This window comes from Amaranthus tricolor, chromosome 11, assembly GCF_026212465.1.
Source record: "Amaranthus tricolor cultivar Red isolate AtriRed21 chromosome 11, ASM2621246v1, whole genome shotgun sequence".
Taxonomy (NCBI): Eukaryota; Viridiplantae; Streptophyta; class Magnoliopsida; order Caryophyllales; family Amaranthaceae; genus Amaranthus; species Amaranthus tricolor.
In genome coordinates, this window is record NC_080057.1 from 16,242,353 (window position 1) to 16,268,199 (window position 25,847).

General features: G+C 29.3%; 3 protein-coding genes across 3 annotated transcripts; all 3 read left to right on the forward strand.

The window, feature by feature from the left end:
- Nucleotides 1–2,572: 2,572 nt before the first annotated feature.
- Nucleotides 2,573–3,484, forward strand: LOC130826555 (protein FAR1-RELATED SEQUENCE 5-like). Its single transcript, XM_057692138.1, has one exon. It carries the CDS (start codon nt 2,573–2,575, stop codon nt 3,482–3,484), a length of 912 nt encoding a protein of 303 aa, XP_057548121.1.
- Nucleotides 3,485–3,490: 6 nt separating this feature from the next.
- On the forward strand, nt 3,491–4,672 carry LOC130826556 (protein FAR1-RELATED SEQUENCE 1-like). The gene has a single exon (XM_057692139.1). It carries the CDS (start codon nt 3,491–3,493, stop codon nt 4,670–4,672), a length of 1,182 nt encoding a protein of 393 aa, XP_057548122.1.
- Nucleotides 4,673–12,632: 7,960 nt separating this feature from the next.
- On the forward strand, nt 12,633–13,874 carry LOC130827546 (chitinase 2-like). The gene has a single exon (XM_057693285.1). The coding sequence runs from the start codon at nt 12,715–12,717 to the stop codon at nt 13,621–13,623; it is 909 nt and encodes a 302-aa protein (XP_057549268.1). The 5' UTR covers nt 12,633–12,714; the 3' UTR covers nt 13,624–13,874.
- Nucleotides 13,875–25,847: the final 11,973 nt, after the last annotated feature.

Below are 25,847 nucleotides of genomic sequence, written 5' to 3' on the forward strand. Positions count from 1 at the left end.
ATATATATATATATATATGTATATATATATATATATGTATATATATATATATATATGTATATATATATATATATATGTATATATATATATATATATATATATATATATATATATATATATATATATATATATATTTATTTATTTATTTATATATATATATATATATATATATATATAAATAAATAAATAAATATATATATATATATATATATATATATATATATTTATTTATTTATTTATTTATATATATATATATATATAAATAAATAAATAAATAAATATATATATATATATATATATATATATATATATATATATATATATATATATATATATATATATATATATATATATATATATATATATATATATATATATATATATATATATATATATATATATATATATATATATATATATATATATATATATATATATATATATATATATATATATATATATATATAGGGTTGAGTTCAGGTGAGAACTAACCTTATATGAGAACCATGTAAACTAAAATCTAAGCCATTAGATCAAATTTGACGGCTGATAATATAAGGCTTATTCATTAAGGGCATTTCGGGCATAAGGGACATTTCTTCATTCTGACTATTCACCTGCGATTTCGCTGCGATAATTGCTGCGATTTTGAATTTTTTTGCTGCAAATTTTCACGAAAATTTATTTCATTAAGCTGCAACTTCATCATCTTGCGATTTTCATTAAGTTCTATTATACATTAAGTTCTATTACACATCAATTTGCAAATTTTCAGAGGCGATTTCATTGAGTTGCAATTTTCCTGAGGCGATTTCAGAGGGTTTTGGATTATGGTTAGTATTACCTTTACCAAAGAATTGTGTTCCTTTTTCAATAAAAGGTGTTGCTTTTTGGTTAAATTTGTGTTACGGATTATGTTTTTGCTTATCCGTTTCTGAAATTCACCTTCTTTTGCTGCGATAATTGCTGCGATTTTTTCAATTTTTTTGCTGCAAATTTTCATGAAAATTGATTTCATTAAGCTGCAACTTCATCATCTTGCGATTTTTCAGACGCGATTTTCATTAAATTCAATTATAAATTAAGTTCTACTACACATCAATATGCAAAATTTCAGAGGCAATTTTCAGAGGCGATTTCATTGAGTTGTGATTTTCCTGAGGCAATTTCAGAGGGTTTTGAATTATTGTTAGTATAAATTTGTCGTTAGTTTATGCTTAGTTTCATCCATTTACTGTATTCTCATCAATTTAAGGTCTATTATACACTCCTATTGAAAATGTTTGTATCAATTTGTAACTGGTATTATGGTCTGCAATTTATGGTCTGTAATTTACCTATATTTAACTTGTATTATTGTAGGAATAATGTATAATAGTGTATTATTGTAGTGCTTTCATTTTTGTGGTCTGTTATAGTGCTTTGAATTTTGTTTTTGCTTATATTGTATGATTGTAAGAATAGTGTTCCTTTTTCAATAAAAGGTGTTGCTTTTTGGTTAAATTTGTGTTACAGATTATGTTTTAGGATGAAATTGAAGAAATTAGCGGCTCAACAGAACATATGGAATCCTTACTAAATGTGACATTTACAACCACTACTAACCTTGGTGATGCAAATTCTTCAAGTGAACTCATGGTAAGCCTCTATTTATCAATAATACGCAATAAAGTATAAAACTGTTTGATACTTTCTATTTCAAACTCTGCTGCTTTTTACAAAAAACTTTGATGCTTTTTTATAAAACTGTGATGTTTTTGTTTGTTTGATGCTTTCTACTTCAAACTGTGCTGCTTTTTACAAAAAACTTAGATGCTTTTTGTATAAAACATTGATGCTATCTAAATCAAATCTGTGTTACATTTATTCAACACAAAATACAATACATGATACACTACCATTTCTGCGATTTCATTTGTTGTTTTCTTCGAATTCAACACGAAAACTATTTATCAATAATACACAATAAACTCATGATAACAATGCAAAATTTTGGATTTTTACACAAAATGTCTTGCTTTTTGCTTTAGGTTGCATTGCAATATAATAATGATAAGGCTGAAACATCTTTAACTGAGCATATGGAACCCTTACAAACTGTGACTTTTACAACCACTTCTAACCTTGGTGATAACAATGCAAATTCTTTAAGTCAACTCATGGTAAGCCTCTATTTATCAATTATATGCAATAAAGTATATGCACAGTGTTACTTTTGGGTAGGAATTGTGATGATTTTTTTCACAAAATGTCTTACTTTTTGATTTAGGTTACAGTGTAAGATAATAATGATAAGGCTGGAACATCTTTAGTTGAGCATATGGAACCCTTACAAACTGTAAATTTTACAACCACTTCTTTAAGTGAACACTTATATGTAAGTTTATTTATGACGATAATAATACATTTGGTGTTAATTTGTGTTGGAAAATGTATTACTTTATGTTGAAAACGTGTTACTTTCTGTTGAAAACAATGTTATTGATATTGTGTTTCAGGGTACACCTACTCATAACCTTAATCGTAAACAGTTCATCCCTCATTGTGAGAAAATCTGATACCAGTATTGCATATGACTTTTGATTCATTAGAAGAAGGGGTGAAATTCTATGAAACATATGCTAAGGCTTGTGGTTTTGACATTAGATCAGGGACTAAGAAAGTCTATAAAGGTGTTGTTACATCTAAATACTATTTGTGTAATAAACAAGGGATGAGGGAACAAAAATTAGGTGCATTAAGAAGAAGGCTTGTAACTCGTGAAGATTGTTATGCTAAAATTGTTTTTCAAAGGACTAAAGAGGGTAAATATTGGGTTTTTAAGTTTATTGAAGCCCATAGCCACATTCTTGCCTCACCTATTTCTAGGCAACATTTAAAAGGGTCATCTAGTTTAAATAGTGGACAAAAAAGATACATTATGAACAATTTGAACTTGAATAAAGGTCCAACAAGTTCATATAGGATGTGGAAAGAACAAGTAGGATGTTATTTGAAAGTAGGTGCTTCACTTGATAACTTTAAAAACTTTTATAGGGATTTAAAGTGTTTTATTAATGAATCTGATGGGCAAATGTTTGTGGAAATGTTTGTTAAGAAGAAAGAAATCTCACCTAGTTTTTTTTTTGATTTTGAGGTTGATGATACTAAATCTCTATCGAAGGCAATTTGGGCTGATGGTATTAGTAGGAGAAACTATTCATTGTTTGGTGATTCGATATCTATGGATGCTACTTATGGTACTAACAAGTATAATCAAATTTTTGTTCCTTTCACGGGTGTTGACCATCACAAAAAATGTGTTACTTTTGCTGTCGGTCTTATTAGTAGGGAAGATGTATCTTCTTATACTTGGTTATTTGAATCTTTTTTGAGGGCAATGAATGGAAAACAACCAGATTCCATTATAACAGACCAAGATCCAGCCATAAAAATTGCTCTACCCAATGTTTTTGACAAGTCTGTTCATAAATTCTGTTGTTAGCATATAATGAAGAAACTAACTGATAAAGTTTCTATTGAGTTACGTAATGATGATGAGTTTTTAAGAAGAATTAATAGACTTGTATATAATAGGGATAATGAGCCCCATGAATTTGAAGATCAATTGTTAAAAATGATGTCGGATTATGAGCATGCTAATTTAAGAAATAATGACTGGTTGAATAGTATGTATGATATTAGAGAAATGTGGGTGCCCGCATATTTTAGAGATCTTTATATGGGTGGTTTGTTTAGAACAACATCTAGGTCGGAAAGTGAGAACAATTTTTTCAATTACTTTGTGAACAAATTTCTTACATTAGTTGAACTCCAAATGAGGTTTCAAAGTGCAATGGATGTTCAACGTTATATGATGCAAACACTAGATAGTAAATACAAGTTATATTCTGCACCTTTGAAGACTCGTATCCCTCTTGAAAAACATGCTTCTATTGTCTACACAGATGTTGTTTTTAAGGATTTTCAAGAACAAATTCTTAGCGCACGCGATGAGTGTGGTTTTGAAAAGAATTTCTTTAGAGATGGCAAGGATGTGTATCGTGTGGTACATTTCAACACTGGGACAATTTTTGAAGTTGTGTATGATGCACAAACATTGTATGTTGATTGCTGTTGTAAGTTATTCAAAAGAGTAGGAGTCTTATGTAAGCATGTATTATGGGTTTTGCATGCAAAAGGAGTTAAATATATACCAGAACCTTACATATTGAAAAGGTGGTCAAAAGATGCTAGTAAAACACCTGTCTATCATATTGATGGCACATTATTGGATGGTAATAATGCTATGGAATCTAGAAAAGGGGTTTTAGGAGATGTTTGGAATGAGGTACATCGATGCATTAGTTTGGAAGAAGATGGTGAGGATGATTTGGTTGAACTTTTGCACAAAATGAAGTTGTATTCAGCTGAACTTTTAGAAAAGAATCGTGGGCTTGAGAAGACAAAACGTCAAGAGTTAGAAAAGTTTTTGGGTTGTGAAGCTCCTAAAACAATTACAATTCAAAACCCTAAACAATCTTCAAACAAAGGCAAGAGGAAAGAAAAAGATCCAAAACAAAAGGATACTGAAGATGAAGAAGAGCAAAGGGTGACCAAGCAAAGACAGTGTAAAAGTTGTGGCAAAGTTGCAGGTCACAATAGTCGTACGTGTCCACATAAGAAAAAATAAGTAAGTACAATATGATATAAAAAGTGTTACCTCTTGAATTTTATGTTGGTACTTTCTTTTGATAAATAGTGATACTACCGTTTCTGTTTTCCACATTTAGACATTTAACATATATATTTGTTCACTAAATCTTGCAGGTGACTTGTTTTATGAAATACAGTGGTAAATGATTGAATCCCTGCTTCAGAAGAACAATTATATTTGGGGTTGTGTAGCAGTTGCAAAAGTGTAAACTAATTTATGATCGATTCTCTAGAGAAATAGTCTAATCATTAGTATTAGTAGTATGTAGATTACTTTCTGTTTATTTTAACATTAGTAGGTTGTATTTTATGAAGAGGATAATTGCCTTTAGACAAATATCTGTTTATTTTAACATTGTAATTGTTAGAATTAGTTATATGTAGACTAATTTATTTTTAATGTCATTATCATTCAATTTATCACAAATATTGTGTTGAAATTATCACAGTTTTTGTTGAAAGCATCACGATTTTATGTGGAAAGCATCACACGTTTATAAATGTAACACATGATATATGAAATGGTAGCGTATCATGTATTGTATAATTAATTTGTAGAAGTAAATTTTTGTAATAATGAAAGAAATATATAAAAACAAAAAAAGAAATGTACAAATGCAGGGAGGTAGAATTCATCAGTGGCAAATAAACAATTACCAAAACACAGTATCACAAGTGGTACAAATTCTAGGGGATGAAGATCAGGCAGCCAGTTACTTAAGCAGATGCAAATAAAATATTTGAAGTAGCAAAGTTTGAAGTAGAAAGCATCATACAAAACATCACACGTCAACACATCATCATAGTTTGATGATGTTTACATGAATTTTGTTGAGATTATCATTCATAACATATATTTTGTTGAATCATCACAGTTTTGTCATGGAATCAAAAACAAACTCAAATTTTCTTCTTTCCTCTCTTCTTGGCAATCAATTTCGGTGCTGGTGAAGGTGTTTTCTCAAGATCTGATAATCCCAGGTCAAAGCTTGGTAAGTCGATGTCAGCTGTTCGTCTTTTAACAACTCTTATCCTGTTCATAATCTCATCAATCTCCTCCATCACTTTTGGGTTTGAATACCATTGCGATAGTGTTGGAGAGTTTGATGATTGTCGGACATCTTGTGCTTGATTGCCTTTTGCCTTTAACTTCAACAGTCTCGATAAATGATGTTGAGTAACAATTTCCATGTTCCTCTTCATCTTGCTAACTTCCTCCATAAGCTCCTTAATAAAAAGAATATATTAACAAAAAACAGTTCAATTTAAACTTCTTATAAAAAACTGCTACTTTATAGTTTAAAATGTGCTACTGGTTGTTTTTATAAAAAATTAAATGTTAAAAATAATATTACTTACATCACCAGCTGTATCATGAATTTTTTGATCAGAAGATGCCAACAAGCCATCGGGAATAGGGATTTTGAGATACATCCCATTTTCTTCTAGCTCCACCTCATCATCATAAAACTTACTTTTTCTTTTTGGAAGCAACAGATTTTTTTTGTTTTCGGAAAAGGTTGTTCCTCTTCATGATTTTCTTCTACTCTTGCAGCTACTTCAACACTGAAGCATCACAATTTTATGAATACAGCATCACATTTTATAAAAGAAAGCAACATTTTATCTTGATTTTCCCCACTTATTAAACAAGACTTACCTTTTTTTTTGAGGCAACAATTTTTATTCTTTTCCCTCGTGTACTTGGCATACCTTGCGGAGGATCTGCTATTATTGGTTCTTCAACTTGTGCAGAATTTTGAGTAACTACCATATTTCTAATAAACAAAAACAAAAAACTTGTGTATAAATCGAAGAACAACTCGTGTATAAAAATCACAGAAACAATAGAAAACAGAAATAATCGCAGAAATAATCGTGTATAAGAACAAATTAGTTATATCATTCAATTTATCACAAATATTGTGTTGAAATCATCACAGTTTTTGTTGAAAGCATTACGATTAAAGCATCACATGTTTATAAATGTAACACAGAATATATGTATTACAAAAATAAAGCATCACTTTTATAAAAAAGAAATAATAAGAAAAAACAGTTCAATTTAAAGTTCTTTGAAATGGTAGTGTATTGTATTGTATTGTATTTTGTATTGTATATGAAATGGTAGTGTATCATGTATTGTATTTTGTGTTGAATAAATGCAACAACACAGATTTGAAATAGAAAGCATACAAACAAGAACATCACAATTTTATACAAAAAAAGCATCAAAGTTTTTTGTAATAAGCAGCACAGTTTGAAGTAGAAAGCATCATACAAACAAAAAGCATCACAGTTTTATACAATAAGCATCAAAGTTTTTTGTAAAAAGCAGCACTGTTTGAAATAGAAAGCATACAAACAAAAACATCACATTTTTATAAAAAAAAAGCATCAAATTTTTTGTAAAAGCAGCACAGTTTGAAGTAGAAAGCATCAAACAAACAAAAACATCACAGTTTTATACAAAAAGCGTCAAAGTTTTTTGAAAAAAGCAGCACAGTTTGAAATAGAAAAGCATACAAACGAAAAAATCACAGTTTTATACAAAAGAATCATCAAAATTTTTTGAAAAAGCAGCACAGTTTGAAGTAGAAAGCATCATACAAACAAAAACATCACAGTTTTATACAAAAAGCATCAAAGTTTTTTGAAAAAGCAACACAGTTTGAAATAGAAAGCATACAAACAAAAAAAACATAGTTTTATACAAAAAAAGCATAAAAGTTTTTTGTAATAGCAGTACAGTTTGAAGTAGAAAGCATCATACAAACAAAAACATCACAGTTTTATACAAAAAAGCATCACACGTCAACATAATTGTTTTATACAAAAACATCATAGTTTTATACAAAAAGAACAAATGAAATCGCAACAACTCTCAGCAAGAACAATCGTTGGAATGCCCTAATTTGTGGTTGATCATTCAAGAAATTGCAAGAAAAACTGTGATCGTTCAAGAACAAATGAAATCGCAACAACTCACCGCAAGAACAATCGTTGGAATGCCCTAATTCGTGGTTGATCATTCAAGAAATTGCAAGAAAAACTGTGATCGTTCAAGAACAAATGAAATCGCAAAAGAGAAAAACGATGGAATGCCCAAATTAATTTGACGCAAGAAAAAATCGCAGAAAATAGAAGGAAAATTCATGTATACACAAAATCGAAAGAAATAATCGAAGATAGAACAATCGAAGATAGAAAATTGAAAGAAAGAAATGATTGAAGATAGAAAATCGCAGAAATAATCGCAATACACAAAATCGCAATGCCCTAATTAATCGACACAAATGAAATTCGTGTAAAAAAAACAGAACAAATAAATTGGCAAGAGTAGAACAAATCTCACAGCAAGAATAGAGATAAAATCGCAACAAACAAAGAACAATCGAAGATAGAAAATACACAAAATCGAAACAAATAATCGAAGATAGAACAATCGAAGATAGAAAATTGAAAGAAATGATCGAAGATAGAAAATCGCAGAAATAATTGCAATGCACAAAAATCGCAATGCCCTAATTAATCAACACAAATGAAATTCATGTATCAAAAAACAGAACAAAATGAAATCGCAAGAGTCAAACTCACAGCAAGAATAGAGATGAAATCGCAACAAACAATAATCCTGGAGATAAAAAATGCTGGAGATCAAGAACAATCGAAGATAGAAAATCACAATAGAAGAAGAATGCTGGAGATCAGAAATGCCCTAATCGCAGAGACCAGAAATGAAGAAATTTTGAAAAAAAAAATAATCCTAATTCGCGCGCGATTCTGGATCATTGGATCAAAATCATATGATTTCTACGGTTGAGATTGTGGTTTACATGGTTCTCATATATGATTAGTTCTCACCTGAACTTTTGCCTATATATATATATATATATATATATATATATATATATATATATATATATATATATATATATATATATATATATATATATATATATATATGTATGTATGAGGCTTCATTTAAGGATTAAGTCTGCAACACCTCTTATAATTTTCTCTCCTCTTGCATTAAGATCTAGTATTCATAAAGTGTTGTAAAACTTAGTTCATCTAACTCTTTCATTTGTAATAGATTTTAGAATTAAAAAGAAATAGAACTTTTGATTATAATTACGCCTAAGCTTGGAATACTTTTTAAAGTATTCAATTTGTTTTACCCTTTGTGAGATTGAGATTTGTACTTTTATTAAGAGAACTTGTAAGACGTTATTCAAGGGGAAGAACGTGGTGAGAGAAGATAGAGAGATCTTATAAGTTGTCTTGAAGTTCATTAATAAAAGGCGTTGAATCCTACGGATTGGAAGATAACCCATAGGCGGGGAGTAGGCTATTAATAGTTGAACCTCGTTAACAAATCTCTTGTTCTTGTTTAAGTTTTATTTGGGCACATATTTCTTAGATCTATCATTCGACCTAAAACAGTTTTAGAAAACTGTCTTGAAAGGTCTCGCAAGCTCTTGAGCTTATTTTCCAGAAAATTTTTAAAACGGACATATTCTCTATTCATTCCCCCTCTAGAGAGTATTCAATCTCCTATCAATTTCCAGAACATGCGACCTTTGGGTCAAAAGTCCATTTCTATACCAACTTAATCAACATTATATTATTATCGCTATTGACAAAATAGTGACATAAGTGTCGCTTGGGTGTTTAGCATAGAGGAAAAATGAACTTCTAATTGGTGTATAACCTATAAGAAAGTCAAAGAAGAATAAAAGAGTAAGAATTAGAAATCCTAAGGGTTAAAGAGAAACCCAAAGGTGGAGACGTAGATCTTTTAAGAATTGAACACTTTATATAGTTTGTTTTATCTCTATTTATTTCCATATTTTGTTTACACATTAACTAATTTATTAGTTTCTTAAAGACTTTACGAAAATGATAAAAAATAGTTATTAAGTATCTACTCAAAATATCGTCAGATTGGATTCTATTAAGCCTATAATATGTCTAATCTAGCATTGGGGTATCAACTACTAATATAATGCTCATACTTAAATTACTGAACAAATTACCAGCTACTACCATTGTCTTAACATTCTACGAACCTATCGCGACAACTCTGTTTGCAAACTTCACAAAACCACAATTGTTACCTAATAGTATTTTCACATGAACCAACTCACTATTTGAGATAAACTATTGTCTTAACTGATTGCTTGTAACAATGAAGTCCCAACCACCAACAAATATAGTCGTTTCATTTAAATCAATTTCACCTTCTTTTCTCTGTGAATTCTAATAAGCTAAGACAAGACCACACACTAAAGTGGAATCATTTTATATGAACTTGATCGTACGCTCCCAATACGAGAGCCTCATGGTGTCTTTTCTACTAGACAACATGTCTTTTATTGGCAGATCGATGAGATACCCTCAACGGCCTAGTTAAAAAGACAACTCCATAAAGCCCAAATGTATAATAATATTTGTTTTGTCCAGGAGATCAGGACCAGACACAAAAAGAGGCATTAAGCACGTTAGTAGAAAGGGTTAGCAGAGGATTTTGTGGGTGTTTAGTGAGAGACTTGTGTTTGCTATCCAGTGATTCTTGCAGTTAGAACACTCCAAATGACCAAGTTCTACACAAGTATCACATGTTAGAGGCTAGAAGTTTCACTCCAAGGACCACCTTCAATGCTAAAGTCAGTAAATACACACGTTTAGTACCCATGAAGCCCTATCACAAGTTCACAATGCTTTTTCTCTTAAAGAAACATACTAGTGTTTCTTTATGAGATGCAACCTTAATAAATTTACTTCAATGCAAGAGTAAATACAAGCAAAGAAAATGGTTGTTCACAAATATTTGAGAGTGAATAAAAATAACTTGATGGTGTGTCTTTTAGTGCATTTATAGCCAAAGGTGTTAAAATCGAGATTCAAATCGTATAATTATACGATTTTACAATCCATAAAAGGGTGGAATGAGCAATAAATTTTTGTATTTATCAAATCTGCAGATATATTATCCACTAATACAAATGCTTTAATTGCTTACAAAATATTTATAACGAGCTATTCAAAACAAAAGAAGTTATTCAAATTTAAGTCGATCAATGTCACAAAAGTTTGGTTGAATAATCTAAATCTTTTATCAATCGAGAAGGAACTTTTGGAAAAGATCTACGATTATACTCTTATTAATGAATTTGCATCTCTAAAGGCCTGTAAAATTCATTTTTTATGATCTTTGTTTTTTTTTTTTTAAAGGTGAAATTAAAAATGGAACTTGTCAAAATATTTTGTATTTCAATGATGATTTTTTATATCTTCTACTATTGTTCTTTAAAAGCCCTATTATACTATTTTGCCTACGGCCTTTAAAATGTCAGAGATGGCGATGACCGTCACATTGCTTTTTGCCATTTTATCCAACAAGATTTAGGAGATTTTGGGAGATTTTCCCAGCAAAATGGTGGATCAAAGCCCAAATCAGAAGAACTTGAATCAGACAGATGGAGTAATATACAAGATTTAAAATGGCGCTTTCATTCTAGAAATGATAAAACAAAATGTTTTTGTGGGGAAGACTGTTAGGCCACCCCCCATAAATGATAAATTCCACCCACATCAAAAAGTGGATGGAGCGATTGAAAAACACTTGATTATTATTATTCCTAACTTGATGACAGTGTGAAACGAAGTAAAATATGAAAATGAAACGTGGAGCTTTTGGTGTTTAAGTTTGATTCATGTCCGTAGACAAGAAAAGTCATACCTCAACCTATAACAATTATTGTATACTCGGAGTATTCTACTAAAATTTCAATTGGAGTAATTGGTATTCTAGTAAATCATACCTTCTATTAATTTGGTATTTTTAGTAAAATTCTTAATTGAAGTACAGAAAAGTCATAACAAAAGTTTTACCATTATTATTGTCAAAAAATAAACCCAATTAGAAGATTAATTTGAAGGTTAAGATCATATCTTAAAATACGTAATATATTTAAACACTTATTATTCATATTCATATTATTATATAATTGGTATTCTAGTAAAATGTTAATAGTATTACTGGTTTTGTGCTTTGTGAGAATAAAGAAAAACAAGTGAATTAAAAAATATAAATAAAGTTGTATATCAAGTATTATTATTATCATACTCAGTGTATCCCGACTATAGAAAACTATGGTAAGGGTCTGAGAAGGGAAGGACGGCAGCAACTCATACCCATAAAGAAGATCTCGGCTAAAGAGTCCCTCGATTGGAGAAAGAATAAGAGAGGTTTTTGCAACGTTTAGGGCCGAGTGAGGCTGAAGGTAATTCTACATGCTTATATCGTATCGTCCAAACATGACCCTTAAACATAAAATAAAGGTAAATACAGTGCAATATAAATAAAATGAAGGTAAATACAATATATATTATCATATATTAATCGAAAACAATTTTATTTAGTCTCTTTTAAGTAAAATTATATGCATTCAACTTTTAAACCATACAGAAGTTCTGATGACATCAATTAATAACATTAATACTAAATTACTAACTAATAGGATAGAATTGAAATCAGTAAACAAGGACCAACCCTTAAATAAATGTTGTCCTATAAGAACTTGACGGATAGTTTAAAAACCTATGAAATCCTTACATTAACATAATCACATGTCTTTGTCAGTCAACCTACAAACATTGTAATCTTTTTTAAAAGTCCACCTTTTGAACTCTTTAACAACTACTCTAATATCCTTCTTAATTCAACTTCGTATAATATCTTTCTGGCCCAGTTATTTTATATTAATTGTCATTTTAATTTGTATTACTCATTTTGCATATTTTTATTTTTTAATATTAACTCACCATTTTTTTTAATCTAATTCATATACTTTTACTTACTTTTAATTTTATATACAATTCCGTTTATTACTAATATTCATATTTTTAGAAAAAATCAAAATTTTATCTTTGCTCCTAATTGACGGACACAGGAGTATATCTTTATAAATAATTCTCAAGCCATTTCCATCTTCAACTACAAAAACAACAATCATGGCTATCACTAAACCAACCCATACACTCATTCTTCTACAAATCTTCCTCTTCATCACCATCTCCATGGCACAAAACTCAAACCTCTTTAGAGAATACATAGGAGCAGAGTTCTTAAATGTAAAATTTCCTGATGTACCCATCAACCCAAATGTTCAATTTGATTTCATTCTTTCCTTTGCAATTGACTACACAAATTCAACTTCTTCCCCAACACCCACAAATGGAAAATTCAACATCTTTTGGGACTCTAAAAACCTCTCACCTTCCCAAGTTTCTAGCCTTAAACATAAACACCCAAATGTAAGAGTAGGACTAAGCATAGGAGGTGATAGTATATTCGGAAACCCGGCTTATTTTCAGCCTATTTCAATAGATTCATGGGTCAAAAATGCGGTTTCATCATTAGCCCATTTGATCAAATCAAATCATCTTGATGGTATTGACATAGATTATGAGCATTTTAAGGGTGATCCAAATATTTTTGCTGAGTGTATAGGAAGGTTAATATTGACTCTTAAGACAAATGGGTTGATAAAATTTGCATCAATTGCTCCATATGATGATGAACAAGTTCAAATTCATTATATTGCTTTGTGGAAGAAATATGGGCATGTTATAGATTATGTTAATTTTCAATTTTATACTTATGATAATAGTACAAGTCTTCTTCAATTTATTGCTTATTTTGAGAAACAAAGGGAAAATTATAAAGGGGGTAAGATTTTGACTAGTTTTATTAGTGATGGAAGTAAAGGATTGCCTCCAGGAAATGGGTTTTTTCCTGCTTGTAAGATTCTTAAGGAAAGGAACCAACTTTTTGGGATCTTTGTTTGGTGTGCTGATGAGTCTAAGAGTTTAGGGTTTAGATATGAAAAGGAAGCTCAAGAACTGTTAGCAGCTCATTGATTTTACTAGCTCTTATTTGGAACTCGACTTGACTCAACTCAAGTCGACTAGTATTCAATTATAATCAATTCTAATTAATTTTTATAATAATATTGTCTTTTTCGTTAATTGGTTTTTAATTTTACCAGAAAGCTCTTATGACTAGTTTTGTATGTAGTATAAACGGTGATAACGAGGATGAAAAATTAATGTAATTTTAGTTGAAAAATCTTTTGACTATCTTAATGGCTATGTATGTCCAACTTCAATCATCTTATTTTCTTTATAAACTTAAATCCAATGCATTACCCATAGGGAGAGATGGAATTAGGTGATAATGTAAATTTGTAAATAAAATTTTTTTTTTGTGATAATTAAAGTTTCATCACCATAGAAATGATATGAAACTTTTAATGAAATTTTACACTATAAATCATTCTCATTACAACCATTTAATACCACTAACTAAACGCACCGTTACATTATAATAAAAATTGTGACAAACAATATAAAACGAAGGAGTAATACTTGTTGGATAGGATTTTAGAATCGAGTTCTCATCAACTATTTGGTTCTATGAGTAACCAATTTTGAATAGATATTTGATTTTCTGTTTTTCAAATTTTTAACCATGTCTTTTTATAAGGTGTGGTTATACGTATAACTTATATTTGCTAAATTATTAAATATTAAGTGCATTCATGGTATAACTTACACCATAAATGCACTTAATATTTAATAATGTAACCTTATTTTGATCGATTAACGTTATTATTAATTATTTATATAACTTCATAATCATAAGATTAATAAAAATGCAAATTTGTGAATAGTAATTTATTTTAATCAGGCAGTTATTATTTATTTATTGTTTCATATTTATTTTGTAACTATTTGGTTTTAATTAATTGATCAATAGATTATTATATAACATGAGTTATTTTAGGTAACAATTATTAGTTTAATCTTTTGATTGAACTAATTCTGTAAATTTATACAAGAAGCTCAGATCAGGAATTAAAATCTCATCTGTCTTCCTATTTGTTGGAATTATTGTTGTTAACTAGGATATAGACTTATACAACATCTACGCTTCCATCTTAAAGAGCATTTGTGTGTGCTTAAATGTATACCATATGATAGATGTATGTGATACACTATCATTTATATACATTTATGATAATAATAGTATTGTTCAACAATTAAATAAAAAATATTGCTTAATAATGTTTACATTACTAGAGTGTGTGCCGATGAAATTAGCTTAGCATTTACTTTCTTCGTTCTGAAATACTCGTTATATTAAGACTATTACTGTTTATCGTTAAATTTATTTTATATATTACGACTTATGTATAAAAAAATATATATTCAAGTGGGATCTTGTTTGAATCGTCTAATCACATACTTATATAATGTTAACTTTTTATAAATTTTATATGAGTATAATTTAATATATAAATGATCAAACGTAACAAATATAGTGCAACGGAGGAATTACTTTATACGTAATTACAAATTGACTATTAAATAAATTGAAGACAATACTCAAAGACGGGCATATAATAAAATATCTGAAACAATTAACATAATGTCTCCTATTATAATCAAACGTTCTATTTCTTTTTACACATTTATCAATAAGATGGAGTATTGAACATTTGAGTATTGATCCACCTATTCTAATTAAATTTAAAAGGAATCAAACAAATTGATTGGTGAATAGTATTAAAATAAAAACAAATTAAACACTTAATTAGAATAGGATGGAGTATTAGTAAATAAAATCAATACTCTTTCCTAATCTAATCAATGTCTCATTTTATTTTATACACTTACAAATGCACTATTTTAATTCTAAATATTTTTAATTTCTTTGGTTAAAAGTAAAAAATCTAATATTTATAAATTTACATTTAAAATAAATTAAATAAAAAATTACATAAATATATAATATTATTTACAGATTGAAAATAAAATACAGCTAAAATAGTTAATCAATGTAAAAAATAAATGAATTATTTGATTTCAACATGGAGGGTAGTAATAAATAGGAGCAGAACAATTGGTTAAGTCATCGATGGAGCATGAATCATGGTACTAATTTCTAGAGGATTACGTTTTTGCGGCCCCTAGAATGAGTAGTTGCATCATGCAAGCATGTCCTTTGTCAAAGTTTGAATCTACCTCAATTGGTCCCTTTCTATATAGTTTTAGGCGTCACTGGTGACACACAATTATTTTGTCAAGATTTTGGACACCTTTAATAGGATAATAATCAAATTAATACTTCACTTAAAATAATAAAAAAGGTGTTTAAGTACTACATTAGAGAAAAAAGCAACCCAACTAATTTATAAATTTAAGGAGTAAATCTTGTCTCTTATCACCATCAACTGATTTTAACAGTAAATATCCTTTCATAAAGTTTGGTATGAGACAGTCTCATCGTAAGATATATCTTATATTTGTATTAAATAACTTAATAATAAAAACTTTTAACTATAAACTTCTTATTTTGAGGTCGTCTAATCGTAAGACAATCTCATTGATATCCTGTAAGTTTATAATTAAATAGGTTACTTTTTCTCTTTCTTATTATATGAATTTCTCAAGCCCATTTTTCTTTTACAAAAACTAAATATTGGCCCAGCAAATATTAAGTCGTCTAACGATAAAACAGTCTTAATAAAAAATTTGTCTAAACTCAAACCATTTAACGTTTAAAAGAAAATTAAAACAAACATGTTGCTACACGCTCTTAGAAAAAAATAGTTTCTTCACTCACCGTATAACATTTTCCTCTTATATCTTTAAATGAAAATTATATAAATATTAAAATCAATTCAAGCACAATACAAATTGAAATACATGTATAATATTTTCAATTAATGTTGAATATTTTCATTAATGGTTATTAATGGTTACTATATTTGAAAAAATATCTCAAAAATATTTTGTTCATTTTTAACCGTTTCAACTATTTACAATTTGATGATCAAATTTGTTGAAAAAAATACTTTTACGTTCCCCTCATTTTGAATTGTGTGGATGAGACTAAATGAGAATTATAATGTATGGATGAAATTAAATAAAGTGGTATGTTATAGTTCAAAAATAAAAATGATCTAAAATATTCAAGACGGACCAAAATAACAATTAATACAAAATAAGTAGTACGAACAGAGTAAATATTACATCATTACAACATAATTTGCTTTTAATGAAAAATATTTAGTGACATTTAATTCAAATGTCACTACAAATTTCTAATAGTATATATAGTAGATTTAGTGACTTTTATTACACTCTTTTGCAGTATTATTATAAAAAATCATACTGAAAATTTTCGCGACATAGAAACTAGTGACATTTCTCATAAATCCTACGATAAATTATAGTAACAATTAGATATGCCACGAAAGGGCCAAATAAAGTGTCACAACAAAATTTTATAGTAGAATTTAAAATAATAAAAAACAATTATTATACCAAAAATATAAATCAGTAGCATTTTTTAAATGTTACTAAATTTAATATTGTGAAAAATTAAATTTGTTGTAATGTATATGCATTATAACTTACCGGTGCAAATGTTAAAACTTTGTTAACAAGTCCTTGCTATGAATGAGCCCACATTTCATTGTAGTTATGAAGATATCAATTCATGTCTTTAAAAGCAGCAGTTTAAGCAGACAAGTGTGCGTAGCTAACTTGCTATGATGCGTATGACATGGTAGATTTGTGGCCAAAGATGGTGTTGTAATTGATGTTAAGGGAGAAACAACTAAACTGGTTTGGGCCAGTGTAAAAGCTAAAGGGCAAAAGTTTTATTTGTGGTTTGGTTTTTTCATAAAATTAAATTAAATTAAATATATTTTGATTTTTCATTTTTCATTTCAATTCAAATTAAATCGGGTTGCAATTCAAATCGAACCAAACCAAATCAATTCAGTTTAGACTTTTTTAGTCCAATCCAAATCAAAATTTCAAATTGATACCAAAATTGTAAAGCAAAAATATTTAAAATAATATTAACAAAATGGGAATGACAAAATAAATTTTAGAGTATTGAATTTAAGGTTTATTATTGTTATAAGAATGCTTATATCATTTTCTTTAGTATTGCCAATTATTCAATTTAAGGTTTACTATTATTATAAAATTTAAATCATTGAATTTAAGGTTTTTAGTATGCTCAAACCTAATCCCAACCAAAATACTTCGGTTTTAAAAGTGTCAATTCAAAACCAAACCATTTATAAAAATTCCAAATTATATTTTTCTTTCGGTTTAATTAATTTGTTTTGCGATTTTTATCCGAATAACTTTCACGCCTAATAAAATTTCTCCGCTAAATGCATTGATAAAGCAATAACTTATTGTAATAAAATTCCAAATCATATTTTTCTTATATATGTTTATTTAGTTGTATATATATGTTTATTTACTTTATCATAGCCTCCAAGCTTTGAATTACGAATGTACGGACTTTTGGCGATGAATCATCCCGTCTGAAACATACATTGACTTGTAATAACTTATTGTAATGTCTATAATGCAAATACATCAAATAAAAACAACTCAATAATTAGGAAAAAAAATGAAAAAGTGGTTGTTCGCAGTACTAACTGCGAACAGGTCAAAAAAAACAATCTAACTGCGAACAGTTGTTGACTTTTTTTTTTACCCGTTCACAGTTACTAACTGCGAATAGCCCAAGCCGCAGGTTTGGGATCTGCACGCTTACTTTTGGAATTAAGTTGAAATTTATCTTATTTCGTTCATTTTGTTGTTAATTTGTCTTATTCATTTCAATTTTTCTTCTTGAGTCTTCATCCTTCTTTAAGTTCAGTTCAACAATGGTCACCTAAGCCTTCAACTGTTCGATCTTTCTTTATCTTTTTTCCAGTTTTCTTGTAATCTTAATTGTGTTTAAAAATTCATAATTTTTTTGATATGTCAAAAATTATGATATTTTTCTTTGTATTTTTAAATATTTAACATATACTATCTCCTATTTAGCCTAATTATCTCATTTAGTTTTTCACATTTGCTGAGGTAACATTTTAACCCTTAATATCTTAAATTATTCTTAATTAAAAATTATAAAAAGTTGATATTAATAATCCTTATATTGAGGCAAATAAAACAAGATCTCATATGATTATGTTTTAATTTATAGATTAAGAGTAAAATACAAATTAAGGGTGACAAGTGAATAGTGCCTAAAAATAAATGGGACAATAAGGCTGAATTGGAGGAAGTATTACGTAATTTAATATTAAGATCTTTAATTTTTGAGAGCCTGCGCTTTCAAACTTGTTGAACATGCTTAGAACCACTTATTAGTTTAATATTATTGATAAAATGGATTGGGTTGGTGATATTTCTGATTATAATTTGGTTATTTCCTGTTGGTAGTTTAGTATTGTAGAATGGATATGTTTTTGATAAGTTTGATGTCAGAGATAACCGTTTTGAGGAGTCCTTATTGGAAAATCAAAATAAGAAAATGCAATGGTGAATGAATGTTTTATTGAAGTTAAGTTACGAGAATATTATCCAACTAATGGTTGGCTTAATGTCTAGTTTTTGAGTCGTTGGAGGTCATTTGATTCTAACTAAATAGTGAATATAGAACAACACCTTCATTCTGTGTCCTATTATTTTTTCACAAAAGATAATTAGTGGATAAATTAAAAAAATAAATATAGTGATAATTTATGAAAAAGTAAGAAAAATATGTGGATCGAGATAAAATGACAAGTCAAATCTCTAGATGAGAATTGAGTAACAAATATAGGCCGTTATGTTAAAACTAAAAATTTAGCAAATTTAAACGACCAATTAAAATGAAAAATGAGATAAATTTAGTAGGACAAAAAAATACTCATTTTTTAATGCAATATTACAAACAAAATTCTACTAAATTTATGCAATTTCATGATCCGCCATTGGTTATATCATTATACGTACAGCGTTTAGAAACTCTTGCTACCGTTGGTTACTGTTTGTAAGCCAATATATGCTTTTTGAACAGTGGATTGATTTCCTCAGTTTACCTTCCATGATTTTCAAGCTGACATTCCTTCTTTACGCCTTCAACAAGTTGAGCCCTTTGATTTGTTTACTCATTTTTCTGTCATTCTCACGTTTCTTTTTTCCACATCCCTCGTTTCTTCAAGTTATGTTCTTTTTCCATTTTCATTTTCTTAAGGTTTTTTATGGTAATTTTTAATCTAAATGGTTAGAGTTTGCTAATCAATTAATTATATAAATTAATTAGATAAACAATATTTATCTTTCAATAATTAAATAAATTAAAGTTATTAAATTTGATAATAGGAAAAAGAATGTATGGTATGGTATAAGTGACTATGTGAGTAGGAGAGAAAAAGTAAAAAGAAGAGAATGAGAAAAGGGATGAAAATAGTGAAAAATAATATAGAAAAAAGAGAAAAAATAATATGTCAAATGGAGAAAAGGTGAGAAAATTATAAAAAGGATATAATCCTCCTCTTGGATGTTCTTGCTCTAAGGGGGAGCTGGATATAATTAAGGGAATTAAGGGGGAGTGCAACAGTTAGGCAGGAATGAGGGAGTGCAACGGTTGAGGGTAGGAAGGAAAATTCCACCGAGTAATGTTCATTTCTCAATTTTTTGATTTTTAAACAATACGAAAGTGTGTTGGTGCTTTCTAAAGTTTTTAAGTATAAGAATAAGGATAAGGATAAAGATAAGGATAAAGATAAGGATAATACTGTTTGATAATTGTGTCAGTTCTACATTAGGTATATTTATATCAAGTGAACTTGCAAGTTAATTTTAGTTGTTTATATTTGGACTTTGTGCTGGTTGTTTTGATATTTGTTATGGATATGGAAATATTTTCTAGACATGTTATTATATTTTAAAAAACGCTTTTCTAGAATATTTTTGTTTGTTTACCATAGTTATTAGAATTCATTTTACTTGTTTTACATACTTATACTTTAATAGAATTACTAATTATAAGGATCGATTTGTTTGATTTCTAGAATGTCTTCTTGTCGTTTTTATAACATTTACAATCAAGCTTAATTAAAAGAAGACGAAATGGTTGGCTGGTGGAATTGGATCATCGTGCTCGTGAATGTTGTCGTCAAATTAGATTAAGAAGGCTTTTTTGTCTTGTTTGAGTGTTATAAACTCCCTCTTTATTATATCATGTTCGGATAGGGCAAGTTGTCTAGACTTTTTTTGTCTTTGGTCGTTGCGTTTGCTAATGGACTCCTATTGAATAATACGATCACTGTTTTTTGTTGTTATGAAGGTGTTGTGCAATTGCATTACGCTGCCACTAACGTTTAAAACGCTGTTAAGGTTAGTGTTGGACGTGTGTGTGGGTTGTTGATTGCTTAGTCGCTGCTCAAATGTTGTCACAAACTTTTACAAATATAATTTAACTATAAAAAGATTTCTTTGGGTGTGTAGCAATCGCCCCACTAACTAATAAAAACTGAAAAGTCTCTAAGTGATTCACACTATTTATTTTGCTAAATTAATTAATATTGCTAACAATTTTCACTAACAAATTCTAACTGAGAAAATTTTTCACTTTCTCTTCTTGTATATCACTTCAGTCGTTAGTTGTTAGGAGAAGTTGTTAGTATTGTTTCATTATTTCCTTCTTTGCTATTTTACTGGCTTCTTATACACCACTTTCAATCCTTTTCATTCGTGAAAGTCATAAACTCCTTAAATCTTGACACAAAAATATCAAAATAGAAATTTAAATACCCTAAATAGTCCAAGTGAGTTTGCCACTCACATTAAGCAACAAGACTTTCTAAACATAAATCATAATTAACCCAAGAGCCAAATAAGAGACAAAGTTTTAAAACTAAGGTATTATTTTTTATTTCATAATTGACTTACTGTAAACTAAAAAGGCAAGGTAAAAGAAACTAATTCTATGAGACGTATGAGTATTATTTAATAGTAGTTGATTTTTTTTTTTTTATAAAAAAAGTAGTTAATAGTTGATTGATTACATGGAAACTCTATTTACCCAATTTAGAATAGTTTTAAACATATGGCTAAATTAGGTAAAATATTTATATGATTTTATAACATTTACAAAGATTCAATCTAATATGTTTAATTGAATTTAAAAAAAAGTCATGTATTTGCTAGCCAATTAAAAAAATATCATTATTATTTTTTGATTCAAAAATAGAGCTAAATAATGGAAAATAATTATATGATTTCTATATAGGAATTCTATTTACCGAAGATAGAAACTCATTTCTTTAATTATTAAAAAAAAGTCATTTAATTGATAACTAAGGATAATTTTAAGGAAAAGTTTTTGTTTTAATTAGTTACATGTTCTTAAGTTGCTAGCATCTTGAAAATAAATAAAAACAAACATAACTAATTTTTTGGTAAGTGCATAAATCGTAGAGTATTATTAGTGTATTCGTCTAATAGTCTCAATCTTGCCAAAAGTATAAAAAATCGTCCCAATAAGAAAATAATTGATAATTTGACAAAATTTCATAGCATTTCAAGACCATTGACAAATTTCATATCAATATATTTAGTACACTAGAACAAAAATTAATATTACTCTAAGACATCACATCTAAAATTCGTCCGAATATCAAATATACATCCCTAAATTCAACATTGGTAGTAAATAATATTTTTTAAAAAGGTCTCATTTGAGCCTTCACATAACCAAATTAGGTGACAAAAATCCAATGCAACAAACATAAAACAAACTCACTTCGTTTGCTGAACCACTATATAATCCTTCATTTTAGACTTCACTTTTCCATTTTCTGCTTCCATTTCGAAAGAAAAGCACCAAAGCCCAAAAAATCAACAAAAGATTAAAACCCCAAGAAGGGTCTTCTAAATTAACACGTATTCCCTAGAGTGACGACCCTTAATGTTATTACTCTTAATTCTCTCTGATAATGGAATGGCATGAGAAAAGGAAATATGTATAACTTAGGGACCATAACTGCAGTGCTCTATATATATAATAACTTGTAACTAGTATTCGGCCCATCATAGAACTCAGTCATAAAACGAGTCTCTACACATTAAAGGCCCACAACCTATTGATAGATTTAAGCCCAAACCTTTTAACTTTAATTAGATCACTTTAATTAGGGCATAAAGACAGTTTTAATTAATTATAATGACATATAAAGATTTACATATAAACGTAACGTTGGACTTTGGTCCAACAATCTCCCACTTGGGCTATATGTAAAAATTGTATAAACTTGTATCATTATAAAACCAAATTTGAGCTCAACCATACTGTCAAAAACTGTAATGTATCAGAAACCAATCTCGTCCATCAATTATTTTAGCATAGACCAAAGCTGTTTTAGTTACATTTGTTGTAACTAGACCTCAATTATCATAACACTAAACTTGTAACACTAACACAAAAGAATAACACAGATCATGAAGTGGATGTGTAGCATGGAAACAACATGCAATGTGATCTTAACATGTCCATATCCAACTGGTCCACTTTAATAGTGAGATCAAACTATTAAAAGTCATAACCATGGTACAAAACCAACTTTATCATAACTTTATTTCTGCAAAAAACTTTATAACTAAAATGTCAACACATGTTCAATAAATTGAATTTACAAACACCCACTAAAAATGAACATCTTACAAAGATGAAACAAAACCCATATGAGCCACATGCTCAAGAAACCGCTTGGGTGTTAATGCTTTGGTAAGCGGATCTGCAATCATAGAGTTTGTACTGATATGTTTAACTGACAATTCGTTATGTTGAACCCTTTCTTTTACAACCAAAAATTTGAGAGTCACAAACTTTGACTTCATCGAACTCTTATTGTTGTTAGAAAATTTCACAACGGAGTCGTTGTCACAATATAACTTAAGTGGTCTTTGAATAGAATCCACTACACGTAGTCCCGTGACAAAATTTCGCGTCCATATCCCATGATTCGATGCCTCGTAGCATGAAATGAATTCTGCTGCCATAGTGAGAGATGCCGTAATGGATTGTTTAACACTCGTCCATGAGACAGCACCTCCAGCCAACATATAAATGAACAAAATCGGAGTCAGCATACCCAATGATCTCAAGATTATCTGACCTCCTAGAAATATTTTCCATTTCCCTTTTTTCAAATTCATTCTTAGGGCACTGATCAAGACTGAATTAGCTCCCTTAGCCACAGGGGTATCTCCTGGTTTACAATTGTGCATGCCATAACTTTTTAACACATTTTCGATATAACTCTCTTGTGATAACCCAAGAATACCTCGAGAACGATATCGATGTATTTTAATACTTAATACAAAAGAGGCGTCACCAAGATCTTTCTTCTCAAAATTCTTTGATAAAAAATTCTTAATTTCATGCAAAAAGCTTTTATCGTTGCTGGCAAGCAATATGTCATCAACATACAAAATAGAAAAGTGTATTTTTTTCCACAAAACTTGTGGTAAATGCATTTATCAAGAAAATTCATCTCGAAACCAAATGAGAGAATCACTTGATGAAACTTCAAATACCATTGACGAGACGCCTGCTTGAGTCCATAAATGGATTTCTTAAGTTTACAAACCATCTTCTTTGGGTCACCCACCGCAATGTTTTCAGGTTGTTTTATATAAATTGTCTCATCAATATTACCATTGAGAAACGTTGTCTTTACATCCATCTGATGTAACTCAAGATCAAAATGTGCTACCAATGCCATTATTATCCTCAAGGAGTCTTTCGAGGAAACCGGAGAGAAAGTCTCTTTGTAATCAATGCCTTCCCTTTGTGTAAAACCTTGCACTACCAGACGAGCTTTGAATCTATCCACATTGCCATTTGAATCCATTTTGGTTTTAAATATCCATTTATTACCAATAGGTTTTATACCTTCTGGCAATGTGACGAGATCTCAAACATCATTGCTCTTCATAGATTGCATTTCCTCATTCATGGGTTCAAGCAATTGCTGAGAATTTGCACTTTCCATAACTTGATGAAAGTCGACTGGGTCATATTCCATTAGAATGTGTTCAAACTTGTCTTTTTCGGCATCTATCCAGTCTGGAGAGGTAAAACTTTCATCTTCTTGAAGATATACAATGTAATCATCTGGTAATGCACTTCTTCTCTCTCTAGTGGACCTTCTTAATGGCACAACTTCTTGAGGAGCCAGAGTTTGTTCTCCGGGAGGTTCTCCATCAACATTGTTTTGAACTGCGTCATAAGTAATGTCAGACGTGGGAATCGATTCAATACTAATGACATATGGAGGAATAATAATATTCTCTTCTTCAAAAACAATGTTTCTAACTGTATCTCCCTCCACAAAATCGACATCCTCAAGAAACCTAGCATTAATCGTCTCAGAAAAAGATTTAGCTAGGATCATAAAACTTAAATTCTCTTGACCTTTCAGAGTATCCAACAAAATAACAACTAACAGTTCTGGAATCCAATTTCTTTTCATTAGGCTTGTAAGGTCGTGCCTCAGTTGGACATCCCCAAATATGAAAAATGATTTAGACTCAGCTTTTTTCCAGTCCATAGTTCATATGGGGTCTTATTATTAGTCGCTTTTGTTGGTACTCTATTAAGAATATAAGCTGCAATCTTAAGCGCTTCTCCCCAGAGTGACTCTGGTAAGTTAGAACGACTAATCATGCTCCTTACCATTTCCTTAAGAGTCCCATTTCGTCTCTCAGCAACACCATTCATAGTTGGAGTACCAAGCATGGTGTACTGAGGAACAATACCACATTGCTCCAAGAATTTAGCAAAAGGTCCTGGACGTTGTTCACCTGTACCGTCATAACAGCCATAGTATTCACCTCCATGATCAGATTGGATGGCTTTAATCCTTTTGTTAAGTTGATTTTCAACTTTAGCCTTATAATTTTTGAACACGTCTAGTGATTGAGCCTTTTCATGAATTAGATATATATAGCCAGATCTGGGATAATCTTCTATGAACGAAATAAAATACAGTTGTCCATTCCAAGAAGGACTTGGAAATGGACCACAAATATCTGTGTGAATAAGTTCTAAGACATCTAAGACCTGTTGGCATCATATCTCCTTTGATTGGTTTCTTTTCCTTTAATACATTCAACACACACATCCATGTCTGTGAAAATTAAAGGTCCTAAAATGCCATCAGACACAAGTCTTTCCATTCTCCTTTTAAAGATATGGTCTAATCACTTGTGCC